The 17,716-nt window shown below is 40.9% G+C and overlaps 1 protein-coding gene across 5 annotated transcripts in view; it reads left to right on the forward strand.

The window, feature by feature from the left end:
- Positions 1-17,716, forward strand: part of Tbc1d30 (TBC1 domain family member 30) — a 116,071-nt gene that overhangs the window by 16,839 nt on the left and 81,516 nt on the right. Inside the window, exons 1-2 of one of the 5 annotated variants that reach the window (XM_058574646.1) lie at positions 11,386-11,909; positions 16,039-16,203. In XM_058574646.1, coding sequence (XP_058430629.1) covers positions 11,435-11,909; positions 16,039-16,203 — 640 coding nt within the window. In that variant the 5' untranslated portion in view covers positions 11,386-11,434. Of the gene's footprint in view, positions 1-11,385; positions 11,910-16,038; positions 16,204-17,716 lie in introns of those variants that run through there. The other 4 variants (XM_046430606.2, XM_058574645.1, XM_046430605.2 and 1 more) reach the window with 4 other exon arrangements.

The following is a 17,716-nucleotide window of genomic DNA, read 5'->3' on the forward strand; positions in this document are numbered from 1 at the left end:
TGGAAACTTCAGCATTCCTTTCAATAGTAGGTGGAATAACTAGGTAGAAGATCAAGGAACTAGAAGATGTGAACAACATTATAAAACAAGTAAACCTAGGAACTGATGGCAGGCAGGATAGCTCAGTAGTAAAGAGTGTGCTAAGCATGAGCATAGCAAAGAAAGAAAGACCTAGTTGGTATTTCTATGTAACAACAGCAGAATACATGCTTTTCTCAAGTGCCCTTCAGATGTCCTGCAGAATAGACCATTTGCTAAGCCATAAAACAAGCCTTAATAAATTTAAAGGGAAAGAAATCAAAGGAAATACATTCTCTGACAAGTATAAAATAAAATTAGAAATCAATAACAAGGAAATTTGGAGAAAGTTATTTGAAAATAGTGCATTCCTCAATGACCAATAGGTTAAAGAAGAAATCAAAAGAGAAATTAGAAAATATTTCGAGGGCTGGGGTTGTGGCTCAGGGGTAGAGTGCTTGCCTTGAACATGTGAGACCCTGGGTTCGATCCTAAGCACCACGTAAAAATAAATAAGTGAAATCAAGGTACTGTGTCCAACTACAACTAAAAAAAAAATATATATATATATTAAAAAAAAAAGAAAATACTTTGAGATGAACAAATGTGAACATATAACATCCTGAAACTATGGGATACAGCTAACAGTTTAAAAAATAATTTATAGCTGTAAGTACCTGTAATTAAAAAAGAAGATGATTTCACATCAATAATTTAAGCTGTTGCCTTACGATACTAGAAAAAGAAGAGTAAATCCAAGGCAAGCAGAAGAAAAGAAATAAAGAGATTAGAACAGAAATTCATGAAATAAAGACCAGGAAACAGAGGAAGTCAAAGGAAACAAACATTGATTCTTTGGAAAGATTGACCAAATTGGCAAATAAAATATTAAAAATAAACCTGTTATGGTTTAGATATTATGTGTCCCACAAAAGTTCATGTGTGAGAGAATGCATGAGAGTTTAGAGGTGAAATGATTGGGTAATGGGAACCTTCACCTAATTAGTGCATTAATCCTCTGATAGGGATTAACTGGGTGGTAACTGTAGGCAGGTAGGGTGTGACTGGAGGAGGTGGGTTAATGGGGATGTCATTAGGGTTTTTTATTTTGTCCAGGAAAGGGGAGAGCGATCTCCCCCCCCCCCACCTCCTTCTTGGTGGCCAAGTCCTGACCTGCTTTTATTTGCCACATTATCTCACCATTATATTCTGCTTTACCTTGAGCCCTGAGGAATGGAGCCAGCCATCTGTGGACTGAGACTCTGATATCATGAGCCCTCAAATAAACCTTTCCTCCTCTAATTGTTCTTGTCAGGTCTTTTGATCATGGCAATGAAAAAGCTGACTAAAACAGAAATTGGTACCAAGAAGTGGGGTTGTTGCTGTGACTAACCTCACCATGCATTTCAGAAGATTTTGGAGCTTTTTGGAATTTGTGGGAGGAATTTTGAAAAGTTTAGAGATGCAAGCTGGAAAGTATTAGGTTGTTGTTAAGAATAATAGAGGCCAGACACATATGAGTGGTGGGAACATGAGGTTAAGAGAATAATTCTATAAAATGGACCCACCATGCTGACCCTCACATGCTTTCTTTTCCAAGAAGTGTAAAGTTTACTTGCAGTCCTGCCTGGCTTAAGTGGACAGGCTATGTCACATTCCAAAACAAATGATAAGAGGGATCCAAGTTTACCCTGAAGGGGAGACCTTTGTGACCCTTTTCATAGACCAGATCCCAGAACTCAGGGAGATAAGAATAATTCCTCCAAACCATAATTTCTGTAAGAATGTATGGTTCAGAATCTAATTAGAACTGGTCAACATGGGCCAAGGTGACTTAGACTTGTCATAGCAGTGGGGACTTGAAAGTATGAAGCCATCCTATTGTCATTCAAAAGTCAAGAGGTAGAACTGGCTGGGACTCTTTGGAAACTTCTCAGGGAGCCCCAATAAACTGGAATGCAGAAGAGGCAAGTTGTCCCTCTCCTGAGATGACCCACTCTCTCCCTTAGGAGTGTCCCCTTTTCCCTTTTCCCATCTTTTCAATAAACTCATGCCTTTTACTCTGAGTGACATGTCCAAAATCTTTCTGACTTGATTGATGTTAGGTAGAACTTGATCTAGGCAACACCATTTTGAAATATCTTCCATCTTAGAACAAGAGTCACCTCAAGATCATTCTGACTCTTCCTGACCTAAACCCCTGACATTCCATCATCATAAGAAATCATTAAATCTGGGATTTAAATCCTAAAAACACCTATTTCCTTATTAAGGTGACACCACAGGGACCTTCCCTATCAACCCCCTAGCAATGGCTTAATTCCCCGCCTTCCTCATCCCTCTAGATCTATCCCAGTCTATAAGCAGAAGACAGGTTTTAGTCTCCATTGGGCCCCCCTCCACAGGTTTGTCCTGAATAAACCTGTGTTACTGTTGAACTGCCTCTCCTCTCCATTTCTTTCATTCACTTCTTTCTTTACATTTGCGAGAATCAGTGTATGAAGGGGAGTCTTCATGCTGCCTCAGTTTCCTGGAAGGCCCCAGCCCTATAACACTATCAGATTCCCTCCTACACCATGGGAGTTATGTCTCTTCTCACTTAAATAAATCCTACTCTATTCACTTTTCCTTTCTGTTATTGTCCTTCAGATTTGTGACACAAAATCCCAGAAGGAAATTGGTAAGGCCTGCTGCCCACACAAACCCCATGTGCTAGAAGAAGTGGGGAATCTAGTTTCATCTCAAAACTCTGTTGGCAACAGGTCCACCTTGGCCCCTGGAGCCCTACCTCCACTAGTTTGTTCTGCATGCCAGTGTGGCCAGCTCACAAGGCCATGGCGAACTTGCGGTTTTTCTGTTCCTGCTTGTCCGTCTGAGACATATGTATCCCACGGGAATGCCTTGACCTTTTCTGGTCTGATGGACTTATTGTTAAGGGAGGTTTCGGTACCTGACAATAATAGATGTTGAAACTAAATTTCTCCCCCCTCCCTCCTGCTTTTGGGTAGTTTTCCACTTCTGCTGCTTGGGGTATAAAAAAAGGTGTGTTAGCAATAAAGATTATTGACTCCTGGATGAAGAACCTTGGTGTCCTGTGTGTCTTTTAACCTCGCCGTCCCTCGCCGGACTCGGCTCCCTTGGCCGGACGCGGCAAAACTCCAGTTTCAGGAGGAACTTAATGGGCAATTCTGGTGGGAGCTCAGATCAGAATGCCAGTAGGACTGTAAGTTGTAAAAACTGGACTCACGAGGCTTCAGAGAGAATGGAGGACTCTATCGGAAATTGGACTAGAGGCCATTCATATTATGTTCTTGCTAAGAAGCTGTCTATATTTCACCCATGTCCCAGGACTTTCTGTGAGGCTAAATTAAAAGGTGATGGACTTCTTAATCTGGCAAAAGAAATTTCTAAGCATATTGTTCGGACAGTGACATGGATCAGGCTGTCTACTTTTAGCAGAGTTTATTTTGATAATCAGGAGAAGAAAGCAGAGCTGCAAGATTTGACAAACTTGCAATTGGCTAGAAAACTTTGTAAAACTGGGGCTAAGGAATGTGTCGTTGTTAAGGACATTACAGCCACTAAAGAGATACTGAAGACTGTCTAGAGACAATAGGAAAGAAGGCTTGAGGGCATCTCAGGAATTGATGAGACCAAACCCATATCAGGCTCAAGAGTATAAAAGTAAAAATTCCCTGGAGAAGAGACCAGTGCATCACTCTGCCTGCACAGGGGGGCCTAGGAAGTTGTTTCACCATGTTCAGCCACCCAGACACTTGGAGGTTGTTGCAGCTATGTTCTGGAGGCTTGGCTTCTACTCAAGATGGTGGCAGACCTTGATATCAACCATGTGGTACTGGTTCTGCAGGATTTCAGAGAGAGAGGCAGTTCAATGGAGAGGAGAGGAGTTAGGGAGTCTTGAAGGCTTCCACCGAGATTTCAAAGGAAGGCCTGGGGAGCCAGGCAAATTGCAGCAGAGTCAAGAGTCCCTGCAGGCTGCCCCCATAGGGCTTAGGGCGATGAGTGGAGATGTGAGGAGGGAGCTGAAGCTGCAGTGGAGAAACTTGAGATTAAGAAATGTCAGTACCTAAGAATGTCTGCCTAGGAAAGCTGCAAGAATTAATCAGAGACAAGCCAAAGGAAAGGCCATGTGATCTGTAACCAGCAAAACCATAGGAGCAGAGCTACACAGCCCTTTGGAGAGACTGTCTAGATGCCATGTGCTCCAGATTCTGTACATGAACTACAGGACTTGTTAGCCCAGCTGGATTTCAGTCTTGTTTTGGTCTCATCCTTTCTTTCTATGCCCCATTTCTTCCTTTTGTAATGAAAATGTTTACTTTATACCTTTATATATTGAATATATGTAACTTGCTTTTGATTTTTACTTGGGCTCAGGCTGAGAGTTTGCCTTGAGTTTCAGAGGAGACTTTGAACTTGGACTTTGGGTAATTCTGGAACTTGTAAGACTATGGGGACTCTTGTAAATGGACTAAATGTATTTTGCATTGTGAGATGGTAATGAGCTTGTGGGGGCTATGGGGTAGAATGTTATGGTTTAGATATTAGGTGTCCCCCAAAAGGTCATGTGTGAGACAGTGCATGAGTGTTTTGAGGTGAAATGATTGGGTTATAAGAATCTGAACCTAATTGGTTCATTAATTCCCTGATAGGGATTAACTGGGTGGTAACTGTAGGCAAGTGGGGTGTGGCTGGAGGAGATGGGTGACTTGGGGCAGACCCTTGGGATTTATATTTTGTCCATGGTAAAAGGAGCTCTCTGCTTTCTGGTGCCATGTTCCCAGCTGCTTTCCTCTGCCACATACTTCTGCCATGATGTTCTGCCTCACCTTGAGCCCTGGGAATGGAGTCGATCCTGAGCCCCCAAATAAACTTCTCCTCTAATTGTTCTTATCAGGTCCTTTGGTCACAGCAATGAAAAAACAGACTAAAACATCTCCATTTAAGTAGCTAGTCTGGCCTCAGCAGAAAGGGATTATAGAGAATAATTAGAGTTTACCACCAGCTCATCCAAGTATTAGTCATGATTGCAGTGGCCTTGTTAGACAGATGTATGTTTGCTACAGGAGATAAATATAGTCACAGGTAAATTGTAAGCAGCCACATATTTGGTGAATGTGTTTCCCAACCAGGAAAGAGATTTAGAATCAATATATGTTCATATAGAACAGATAACAAAAGACACTTATAGTTTTGCCTCAAGGTTATATTAAATGCCCTATATGTAACAAAAGGTGACTGTGTGCATAATACAGTTCAAACAGATCTAGACTGGGTATCCTGCTGACATTTGTCCTTCCACTACATTGATGACATTATGCTGACCAGGCAGGATGAACAAGAAGTGACTAGCATGCTGGAGATGGTGGGAGATGAAGCCTATGAAAAAATAAGTTCCTGGCACTTTCCTAAAGGTTTTTAAGGATATTGCTAGGACACTGCCTTCAAAGTGAAAATAGATAGCCATATCTTACATTTCTTACTTCAAAAGAGGAAGCACAGTGCCTGGTAGAACCCTTTGAATTCTGCATGCAAAACATCATACAACTAAGATTATGATTTCAGCCCACATGGCAAAAGACATGAGGGCTGTCAGCTTTGAGTGGGGATGGAAGCAGAAAAGCATTTTGGTAACAAGCAGATTTGGCTACATAATCTGTGTATCCAGTGTGAAATCCAAAATCCAGGCCCTTAGTTCAAAGAGCAGGACACAAGTGCCACTAAAAGCTGGGCTTGGTGGTGCATTCCTGTAATCCCAGTGCCTTGGGAGGCTGAGGCAGAGGATCACAAATATGCATGAATACATAGAACTTCAGTCACCTGTGTCACTCATTATGGTTATGCCAGTGCTCTCATCTTACCTCACCCCCAGGGACCAGAATGACCAGCAACTTAATTAGGCCCTAAGCAACTTAACAAGACCCTGCCTAAAAAAAAAAAAAAAAAAAAAAAGGTGGCGGTGGTGGACTGGGGATATGGCTAAATGGTTAAACCCCTCTGGGTTCAATACCTGGTACCAAAAAAAAAAAAAAAAAAAAGACGTAGAAGGCTTTAAGCTTTTATATATTCCAAAGTGCCCATTCATGTACTTCATCAGAGTATCTGCAATTATAGGGAAAAATAAATTTAAAAATGCTTTTCATTAATAATTGGTTAATCCAAAATTTTGTATGAAAATAACATTCTTGGCAAATGAAACCATTTTTTTATTTCTAAGCCTGTGGGTATATGATTTACCATGTTGCAAAGTTATCAAAACTTGACTCTGAACACTTTGAAGAATTCCAATAGCTCACTGATATGCTATATTACAATTTCCGTGTGGGCTTTTATTTTGTAATAATTTACTGACATGGGCTGCTTAACCTTTGGAAGTTCCTGTCCCAGCTCTTAGGCCTAGGACTTAAGATTAGTGCAAATGTTGCAGAGACAGAACTCAGGAAACAGGCAAGTTAGACTCCCACAGCAAGTTCTTTACACAGAGTCCTTTTTCTCTCCTACCATTATCACCACTCCACCAGCACTGCTGCCTCTCCAATGCTCTCTACTGTCTCTACCATTACCTGGGGCTGGTTCCCTTCTGGCTCCTAACTGCCCTGAGGAATATGCTTGTGGCAACTGCTTGGTGCATGGCACTGCCTCCTCTGTCTGCTGGCTTGGTTTATCTCTTCTGATCATGCACATGCCTTATCCTATTTGATTAAAAACACACACACAAGTTAGAAGATAAAAATTATTAATAATTTTAAGAATGTGACAATTAAGATGAGCACTGGGACCTTTTGAGAGTTGACATGCCCATGAAGCCTGTCCTGGCAGCAGCCTAAGCTGTGGTGCAAATTGCTTTTCTGTTTGGGCTATGCACTCTGGCATGTGCCAGTAGTGGGAAGAGATGCAAGGTAGAGAAAACCCCTGAGAAAATTGCAAGGTTTTAGAGAAAGGTCATGCTATCTATCACATGGATAGGCATATGGAATCTATAGCAGGAATTACACATCATTTGAAAAACAGCTCCTGGTGTACTAGGAACTTTAATCTATGAGGTAGTAAATGACTATACTTCCTGAAATACTTATGAGTTGGGTTCTTTTGGATCCACCAAGTCATGGAGTTGGTCAAGACCAGCCATAAGCCTTCCCAAAAGGAAACAATACAGGACCCTGCAGTATCAGAGGACACAAACGAATGCATGAATACATAGAACTTCAGATACCCATGTCACTCATTATGGTTATGCCAGTGCTCCTATCTTACCTCACCCCCAGGGACCAGAATGACCAGATGAAGGGGAAGGAAAAAAAACAAAGCTTGGTTTATGGATTGAAGAACTTGGGATATGAATGGAGGTGGAAATGGTTGGTGGCTGCATCACAGCTTTACTCAGCATTGGTCTTAAGGACAGGGGTAAGAAAACCATCCTAATGGGCAGAGCTCTGGGTGGTGTACCTGATCATCTGGTAGGTATGGAAGGAGAAATGGTCTTAAGTTAGAATTTATATATGGGCTCATTGGCAGTGCTGCTTGGCCTTGGCTGGCTGATCATAATCCTGGAAGGAAAAGGATCAGAAGAATGGAAATAAGGAGGTTTGGGGTAGTGACACATGGATAGGCATATGGAATAGGCACAAAATGTGAGGTTCTTCGTATCATATGTTTATGCCCAATGGAAAGCATTCACTGTGGAAGAGGTACTAAACAACAACTTAGACAAAATAGCCTGGCTAATGGGTATTAGACAGACATTGTCAATGGCTATTCCAGTGCTGTCATGATAGGCACGTCACTTCCTCTTCAAAAAAATGTTACTTTAATACAGGTATCAAGAGATTTAATTTTCAGCTGATATGCATTGAGCAATCACACTGTAAAGGAAAGGATATATTCTGTTACTTTAATATCCAGTGTAGTAATAATAAATAAAGTGGTAGTCAAATTAGATATTCAAAATTCCTATCAGTGTCAAATTTTCTGATTTAAATACTATTCAACATCAACATCTCTTATTTATTGATTATCTGCTACTTATTAATATGCTTTACTAAGGCCTGTGTAAGGTTTGATGCTTTTTAAAAAAACAATTTTTGTGTCAGTTTTATTGAGGTACAATTAATACAGTAAGATTTGCCAATTTTTTTTGTGTGTCTACGTGGTGCTGGGGATTGAACCCAGAGTCCCTGTGCATGCAAGGCAAGCACTCTACCAACTAAGCTATATCCCCAGCCCAGATGGATGGCTTTTAAAAGTATTAAAAACCTTTTTTTTTAAACCTCTCATTCCATCCTTTTGGATTGAAAAATATAAGCATATTCCTCATGTATAGTTCTGAATTGAAAATACAGACTGCATTGTATTCTAAGCATATAAGTTAATTATAAACAAAAAAATTAAAGAGCAAAATTGAGTTCCCATGAGGATGAACCAAAATGCAGCAATAAGCTCTTGTATTTTTCTTCTGACTCAGGGAATGAGTAATCCTTGAAAGATTAGAGTAAAAGGTTAACTGCTGGGTATTAGAAACTGCCCATCCCAGAAATAATCATAACATTCCTCATAGCAATTCAGACTTTAATGGGTATTTGCACATGCTAAAAAAATTGTAAAAATGGTGAGAGTTTTGTAAAGGTGGTTTCAAATAATGGATATCTGAAGGATATGGTGAGACCCTTGTTACAGGTTTGGAAATAAATGGTCATAATACATAGATTGTACATGAGATTTTCATAAATTGCATTCTAGCAAATTGAACTCAGGGATAGGTGCTTTTTAGTTCCTTATAGTGCAGTATTGGAATTTGTATCCCAGTTGTATCTGATATAAACTTATTAGAACAATTAAACATTAAAACTAAATTTCCAAATTAAAATACTAATTATTATCAGCAGCATAATTAACTTAGTACATTTCATTTTAGCTATTAGTCTTAGAATTAACAATTAGTTTTGACAGTTATGTTCCATTAGATCAATGGTTTCCTTATATCCAAGAGTAAGCCTTAGCACTTCAAAGTTCTTATTTGGGGAATTCCCAGTCACCTGGCAGCAATAATGTGCCATGGAAAGGGGACTGCCCTTTGCCCACACCTGTACAGGATGTACAGGATTCTCTTTAATGGAACTCGCCTTTCTTTGGAAGGTAGGTAATTGGCTGGTATTTTTCTAGTTTTTATTTTATTCACTCAATTAATTCAGAAAATATTTATTAATCACCTGCCAGGGACTGCTCTAAGTGGTGGACATATATCAATAAACAAAATTGACAAAAATTCCTGCTCTCATAAGCCTATATTTTTGTGGAAGAAGACAGATTTAAAAATCCATGAATTATGTGGTATGAAGGAGCATGATGAGTACTGTGGAAAAAGAGAACAAAGAAGGGAAATTGGGAATGCTGGGGGATGGGGAGCTGCAGTCTAGGTGGTCAGGGAGGTACCCCCTGAGGATATTTAAGCAGACACCTGACCCAGGTAAGAAAAGAGTTATATAGATATCTGTGGGTAAGTACAGTGACCTTGACCCTGCTTGCCTTCTTAGTTTTTAGTTTGCCAATTTCCTCTTTACTAGTAATTTGGAAATGATGGGAAATGGTTAATAATTTTGAAGTTTTGATTAATTTAGAAATCTGAATGTTAATGACTACTGTTTTCTTACTCTTTTTTTCATTCTCTGCTCACTTTGAGTTTCTTTATAGTTCCTGGTAGAAAAACCTTAAATAATAAGAAGAATAATGAAGACCAGTAGTTACAACACATCTCTTCTTAGTGGAAGGAGATAGAAAGGGCTGGGAAGTCAATGAAGAGAGATCTAATTTCAGCATTTGCTTCTATGAAAGTCCTGCTTGTTGCAAAGTTTGGCCTATGAAGAGGGCTCTTAATACTTATTCAATGCCAGGGACAATAGAGAAAAAAAAAGAAATTCAAACACAAAACAACAGCAATATATTAAATACACACCCTCCATTTCATATATTTAACATAAATGCTAGCAGAAGTTAATATGTTGCAAAAACCATAAAAATATTTCCAGTATAATTTTAAATTCTAGATATCTAAGGGGAAAAGGCACAAAGCTTCACTTTTCTTTATATCAAGACCAGTTTCAAAAAGGGTTCTATTTGTTGTCCTGGTGGTGTCAAATGATGACAACCAGGTTTCTACTTATAGGGTCAGCCTCTCTTATGAAAATGCTTTAAATATAAGAAGTGTGCTGAACACACAGAAAGCACTATTGTTCATGCTATGTGTTGTTCCCTCTGTTAGAAGGATGCCCAACTATTTAAACAGCATTATACTAACAGATATTCTTCCATAATGAAAGCCAGGCACTTCAAGCTTCATTCTTTGTCATTCTTTGTGAACGGGCAAGTTATTTAGCCTCTTTCCCTCAGTTCCCTCATCTGAAAAGTGAGGTTAAAGTAGTGCTTACCTGCTTTATAGTATTGAAGTGAGGATTAAGTGGGATAATTCATGTAAATCATAAAGAACAGTGCCTGGAGTGCAAAAAAGTGCTAAAAATGTTGATGATTATTAAATTCATAAAAATATCTAAGGTGGAGGGGCACCTCAATTATCTTCTACTGAGCTCTAGTGTAAAGACATCTTTCAGAAGCATAATTTTACTGTTAAAACTGGTGCCGTCAACTTATTAGTTTGATCATCTCATGACTATTTATTAAATCTTCATTCTGTATTATGTCGTGTCAGGGAATTAGTTGATGTTAATCAGTTCTTTGTTTTTCACCGAAAGAAAAAAGTTCTCAGCGTTATTAAATCCCAAGTATATGCCAGGTGTTCAGAGTTTTGGAAAAGTTTTTGTCAAAAACTAAACTAGAACGCCTTCAAAGGCTCCCAGATGGCGAGGGAAGGTGAGAAGGGCTGGGCATTGTGCCCGCGTATGGGAAGAAGTTGTTTCTGACCTCGGCCTATTGACTGGCGCTTAAAACCCTCCCGGGCATTATATCAAACTGGTAGCTCAATAAGATGCAAGAGTTGCCCTCATTTTGAGTTAAATCACGTGCTTAAAAGTGAAGGTGGCAGCGGCCAGAGAGCCCATCCCCCTTCGGGCTGACGGCTTCATCCTGCTCCGGCTCTGGCCACATCCTGCTCCTTGACACTCATCAGAGAGCGCTCTCTGAGAAGTGGTGCCTCACCGGTGGCAGGTGTCCCCAGGTAACCCGGCGGCGTGGAGGTCCCCCTTTGCCGGGGACCACAGCCCAGCTCAGCGGATTCCGGGCGGGCCCCGGGAGGGAAGGTCTGGCTGCCTCCGGAATCCGGAGCCCGCTGGCACTGCGCCAGGCCCAGGGCACCCCAGGCGGGGACGAGGTCCACCTCCTCCCGGAACTGGCCGGCGCCGCGAGGCGGGACCGGCGGCCAGCGCGGGGCTGCGGAGCGCCGGGGGCCATGGAGGTCCTTCCCGCCGGCGGGGGTCGGACCGGGCGCCCCGAGGGGGAGTTCCGCGGCGGCGGCGAGGCGAGGCTAGAGCACGCGGTGGAGGAAGCGGTTCCTGGAGTGGCCCGGACTGTACCCCGGCAAGGGTCGGCGGAGCGGCCGCCCGGCTCCCGCGGCTCATGGGAAGGCGAGGAGGAGCCGGAGCCCGAGCCGGGCCAACAGCCCCGCGGCCGCACGAGCCGCACGGCGTCCCTGGTGAGCGGCCTGCTCACCGAGCTGTACAGCTGCACGGAGGAGGAGGAGGTGGCCGCCGGGAGCCGCGGTCCGGGGGGCCGCCCGCGGCGCCGTGACAGCCTGGACAGCTCCACCGAGGCCTCGGGCTCCGACGTGTTCCTGGGCGTGCGCGGCGCCGGCGACTCTCGCGTGCTGCAGGAGCTGCAGGAGCGGCCGAGCCAGCGGCTCCAGATGCAGTACCTGCGGCAGAAAGGTGAGTCGGGGGAGCGGGACTCCTGCGCTCACCTGCGAGCACCTGAACCGAGAGGCCGAGAGATCCGCTATTAAGTTCTGGGTGTCTCCTCGAACTGACTCTGGTGCCTACATGGTCATACATTCATGACTGCTCTAAGCTCTTATGCCCCTTCTCCCATCCTCTCTCCAGGTGTCCCTTAGAGTATCAGTTGTTGGAATGGTCGGGGTCTCTCCTCCCACTTTTCCCCAAGTGTTTGTGGAGGCCCAAGGGAAGAGGCAGCCAGAATCCTAATTTCTACTGAACAGCTGTCAGGACTGGGTTGGAGTTTCTGCTACGTATACCTGAAGTTGCCTAGAGGACGCTGGGAGAATAGAGATGACGCCTAGGGATTTTTTTTTTTTTAAGTCCGCTTTCTCTAGCCACACTATTTAGTGTTTAACTAGTGAGGCAGAATAATTCGATAATGTGGTTTCAAAAGCAGAGCGTGCGAATTCCATTTCCACCAGAACGCAAGGTTCGGAGCTGTTCGCTAGGTGTTTTGTTCTGTTCACCGGTTCACCGCGGCGGATTAGTGGAGAGTCCTAGAGCATTGGCTTCATTGCAGAATAACTGCAGGTACCTTCCGTTGGCATGGAGAGGCTGATCCTACAAAATGGCCTTGGCTTCATGGGAGGAAAGGCTAATTTGGTGTTTCTTTTGTTATCAAACTCTGAGGCTCCTGTCCTGTTGAGCCTTCCCCACCCCCCAACTGTTCATAAAAGCTTGCCTCTCAAGCACGAAGTTATTACAGTTGTCCTTTTTCAGAGATATAATAAGATCTCAATTTACAAAATTTAGTGAGATGTGAAAAACAGAAGCTAAGCCACTATAACATTTCTTGGAAGTAATGTCCTTGTACTAAATGAGCAGGGGAGGGATGCAAGAGTACTATGTGATGGTCTCCTATCTTCTCGTTACAAAAATCAGTCTAGCTGGTTCCAGGAAAAACAAACAAATAAATAATAAAGCTGGCTGCTTTCTCAAATCTATGTGAACAGCTTTCAGCTTCCTCTTTTGGCTTCCTAGTGAAGATGTTTTTTCCCAGCTGATTGTTACAAATGACTTCCACCTTCCTCCCCCATGTTGGCCTCTGGCCGGAGTTAGGCCATTTCATTTTATACAGTTATTTGGCTGTTCTTAGAGTGTGTGTTGATTCCAAAAGTTCTGTAGGGCAATAACTTTTCAGATTTCAACACAATCAATTTTGAAGAATTATGATTTGTCTTTCTCTTTTTACAAGACTTACTTTTAATTACTATGAGAGTTTTGGTGATTAGTAATTTCCTTTTGGAAGAAGAAAATTGGCAAGCTAAAGTTAAAGAGAGGTAAGTGGTACAGCTTTGCAAGTCAACTTCAGATGAATGACCTCTCTACTAATTATTCACAAGACCTGTAAGAGTCTGTTTTGCCCCAGTTTCAGTCTTATTATGTACCTAGTACCCTGCTAATCCTTTTTTCTCTTGTAGTCAGCTGTATTAGGATGACAAAGATGATGACCATTTTATAATGGTACACATTCATTGTTTGCCGCAGTCTGGCTGCAGCAAAATAACGAGGGCGGGGGCGGGGGGTGACGAGCAACTTGTGTACATTGATACAGCAGGAGTGGGAGCCGTTTATTGTAGGACAGGAGGGGTATATATACATTCCACACAGCTTATCTTAATTAACATAAACTAGATATAGCAGTCAACCAATAAGGAATCTCCACACTTAATGGCTTGATGGGGTTACTTTACAAACCACTCCCTCTGGCAAAATGCCAGGTGCCATCCTGACTTTTTTATTAGCAATTGTTAGGGTCTAATCTAACATCATTAGAATGTTAGATTAAGAATCAGGTGATGGATACAGCTGTTTGCTTAAATAATGCTAATTATTAAGTCATGTGATTTTTCTTTAAGGGTCAAGTAGTAAGCAGCACATGCCTGTAATCCCAGTGACTCAGGAGGCTAAGGCAGGAGGATCACAAGTTTGAGGCCAGCCTCAGCAATTTAGCAAGGTCCTAAGCAACTTAGCCAAAATAAAAAATAAAACTGTCTCAAAATAAAAAATAAAAAGGATTAGGAATAAACTACATTCAATAAGAGAATGTAGCGCCTATTTTGATATTTAACATGTGGCTCTTTCTTTAGGTGAGGTACCAAAATGGTTTCTCAGGAAATCTGGACTGTCAGTATTCCCATGGTCAAAGGGATGAACTTTGGAGTTAGACTCCTGGGTTGATATCCCACCAGTGTTCCTTACTAGCTGTGTGACCTTGGGCAAGCTGTTTAACCTTTCATTTTTTTTGTAAATAAGGATGATAATGATAATGGGTCAGAGGGCTGTGCTGAGAATTTCATAAGTTAATATGCATAAAGTGCTCAATGAATGCTAGAGATTATTTTTGTTGTCATATACACTAGAATTCCTTAGAGAGGAAATTGATCACAGGTGACAATTTTCTCAGTTTTTCCTCAGTTACTTAATACTGTGAAAGGGGCAGTGGCTGGTGTAGGGCATTCAAAAATGTAGACCCACTTCTGTCCCTGGGATGTTTTGATACTGGCTGATATTATTGGAGAAGACATTTCCACACTGAACTCTGAAAATTCTTCTCATAAACAGTGCATATAATTCAGAGAATGACAGAGCCATAGATACCTAGGAGTTACTGGGAATGAGATAGGGTTTTCCCATTATCTCATGCTTTTGTGAATGTTAGTTTTAAGAATGGAGACTTTGGAAGGCTGAGGCAGGAGGATCGCGGGTTCAAAGCCAGCTTCAGCAAAAAGCGAGGGGCTAAGCAACTCAGTGAGACCCTATCTCTAAATAAAATACAAAATAGGGCAGGGGGTGTGGCTCAGTGGTAGAGTACTTGTGTGAGGCACTGGGTTTGATTCTCAGCACCACATATAAACAAATAAATTCATAAAGTTCCATCAATAACTAATAAAAATTAAAAAAATAAATAAAATACAAAATAGGGCTGGGGATGTGACTCAGTGGTTGAGTGTGTCTGAGTTCAATCCCTGGTACAAAAAAAAAAAAAAGATGTATACTAATTTATCTGTTAAAAGGAAATATATTTTCTATTATATATGAAAACTTACCAAGTCTCTAAAAATGAAATATTATAATATTATACCTAATAGGCTATTTGAAGATTGTGTAACACAAAGTCAGTATTACTACATTCCTCTACATTGCAAAATGTGGGAAAATCATTTAGAAGGATGATAATTTACAAGAATAAATAGTTTAAAAGAAAATTTTAATCAGCTATTAAGAATCTTTTTTAGTTTTTTACATTAATGATTAACTTATCTTACAGGCTTACCACCTGAGTACTTTAATAATACAAAAAATGTACATACCAACTGGGTGCAGTAGCTTGGGAGGCTGAGGCAGGAGGTTTTCAGGTTCAAAGCCAGCCTTAGCAACTTAGCCAGGCCCTAAGCAACTTAATATGTTTCTTTTTTTGGGGGCGGGGGGTGCCAGTGATTGAACTCAGGGACACTCAACCACTGAGTCACATCCTCAACCCTAGCCCTATTTTGTATTTTATTTAGAGACAGGGTCTTACTGAGTTGCTTAGCACCTTACTGTTGATGAGGCTGACTGTGAACTCGAGATCCTCCTGTCTCAGCCTCCTGAGCCAATGGGATTACAGGCCTGTGCCACCATGCCCGGCCCTAAGCAAGCAACTTAATGAGACCCTGTCTCTAAATAAAATTTAAAAAGGGCTGGGGATTTGACTCAATAGTTAAGCACCCTTGGGTTCAACGCCTAGTACCCCTTCTCCCCAAAAGAGAAAGAAATAAGAAAAGTACATGCCAGATTTCAGAAGCAACCAGGAATGATAAAAACAAGAATCATTGCTTGTATGCTACAGTAGCCTCAAGGGTTAAATTCACAGCATTTACCTCATGAATAGAACAGGAGATGAATAAGTGGCTTTTTTGAGGAATGTCTTAGATGAATGCATGTATGTGATATTGGGAAGAACCTGGAATTGGTTGGCTTAAATGAATGTTCTAGATATTTATCTGTTGACCAGTATCACATTGAAATTTATATTCCTCTCAAGGTATTTATTGTTCTTTCTATTTTTCTTTCTTTATAGACCCTAATGAATTGAAGACGATCCTTCAGGAGCTCAAGTACAGAATTGGCATTCAGTCGGCCAAGTTACTTCGGCAGCTGAAGCAGAAAGATAGGCTTTTGCATAAACTACAGAGGAACTGTGATATTGTGACTGCCTGCCTGCAGGCTGTGTCTCAGAAGAGAAGTAAGTACTGGAGAGGGGCAATAAGCATTGTGTTTTTGAATATTTTGAAAAATTCTGCAGGGGTGTTCATACTCTGGAACCAAGAACCATGAATAACTCAGCTTTTTTTTTTTTGTTTTTTTTTTTTTCAGTTCAAATGAATACTTCATGCCTAATGTTACCTTAGTTTTATTATTCCAGACTTGAGGTAGTGCTTCACTTTGACAATGGTTATTTTTACTGGATGCTAAATAATGACAAAAATCTTTGTTTTTCAAGTAGACATAAACTAAAAGCCATGTCCTTGTTCTCTTCATCTCTGTATTGCTCCAATAAGTGAATTAGACAATTGACCTAAACAAGGAAACTCTTGTAACAGGATCTTACAACTTGCTCTGAAATCTGAAAAGAACAAAGCATTTTAACAAATGAAACTGGTCTCTTGGGTAATCCCCTTATGACTTATAGCTTCATGGCATGTTAATTGAGTTAAAAAAAGTTGAATTATCTGATCCATAGTAATACTAGATATGAAAGCTTGTGAATTAATTTTATAATATTCCATGCGATAGTTTTACATTTTACTCTGCTAACATGTCCCTGTTTTTGTTTTGCATTTTTTTGTTAACATGCAGCATGGCAGAACAGTATGTTCAGGTATGGTAAATATAGGCACTGATAGTGTGTTTTGATAAAATGCCTGTGGCGATTTTTCAGGTGCATGTGAAAATTGCCTTTTCTTGCTTGTTTATTCTATCACATTTTATATGCAAAATAGCACATCCTAGAGATTTAAAAAATATTCTAAATTAATGTTTTTTTTTAATGAAGCAATTTTTAGGGCTTGATTAGTTTCAAATAAAAAAATTAATGGCTTAAATACCATTGTCATATTTATCACTAAAAGAAAATCCTGTGTTTTCTTGTTTGTCTTTTGATTATATTGCTGCTTATTGTCCCCCAAACTATAAAGGTTTCACTCAATGTGTGTTAAACAGAATGCCACTTGGTTATCATAATGATGCCGCTATGGACTATACTAAGTGGGAATGTGATCGACAAGATTGGAACCGAACAGGGCTTTCTCTGATTCAGGCATTTTAATGAAATGGCTAGAGCAGGAAGAAGGGCATGTGTGTGGTGGTGGGGGAGGTTATGTGCACGTGTGCATGCATCTGTATCAACCTATAACAAATTGGCATGTTATAAGTATATGGTAGTTTTTCATGGATTCTGATCGATTCAAAAGTGTCAAGTAAAAATTATTTTTCCCTTTTGTTATAAGATACTGTGATTTTGACTTTCTCCTTTCAATTGTGTGTTTGTGTACCTATTGTTTGTACCAGAAGTTAAAGGCATAAAAGGGTAAATGTATGGATGTCCCCCCTGCATTCCTCCTCCCTCTAAGGATTGACCCCAAAACTTCGCACATGCTAGGCAAGTGTTCTACCACTAAGCTATATACCCAGACCTTATTTTTTTAAATTAACTTTGAAATGTGATCCCATGAAGTTACCCAGACTGACCTTGAACT

The sequence above is a fragment of the Marmota monax genome, unplaced genomic scaffold, assembly GCF_021218885.2.
Source record: "Marmota monax isolate L192 unplaced genomic scaffold, Marmota_monax_Labrador192_F-V1.1 WCK01_AAM20220418_F8-fsc00056, whole genome shotgun sequence".
Taxonomy (NCBI): Eukaryota; Metazoa; Chordata; class Mammalia; order Rodentia; family Sciuridae; genus Marmota; species Marmota monax.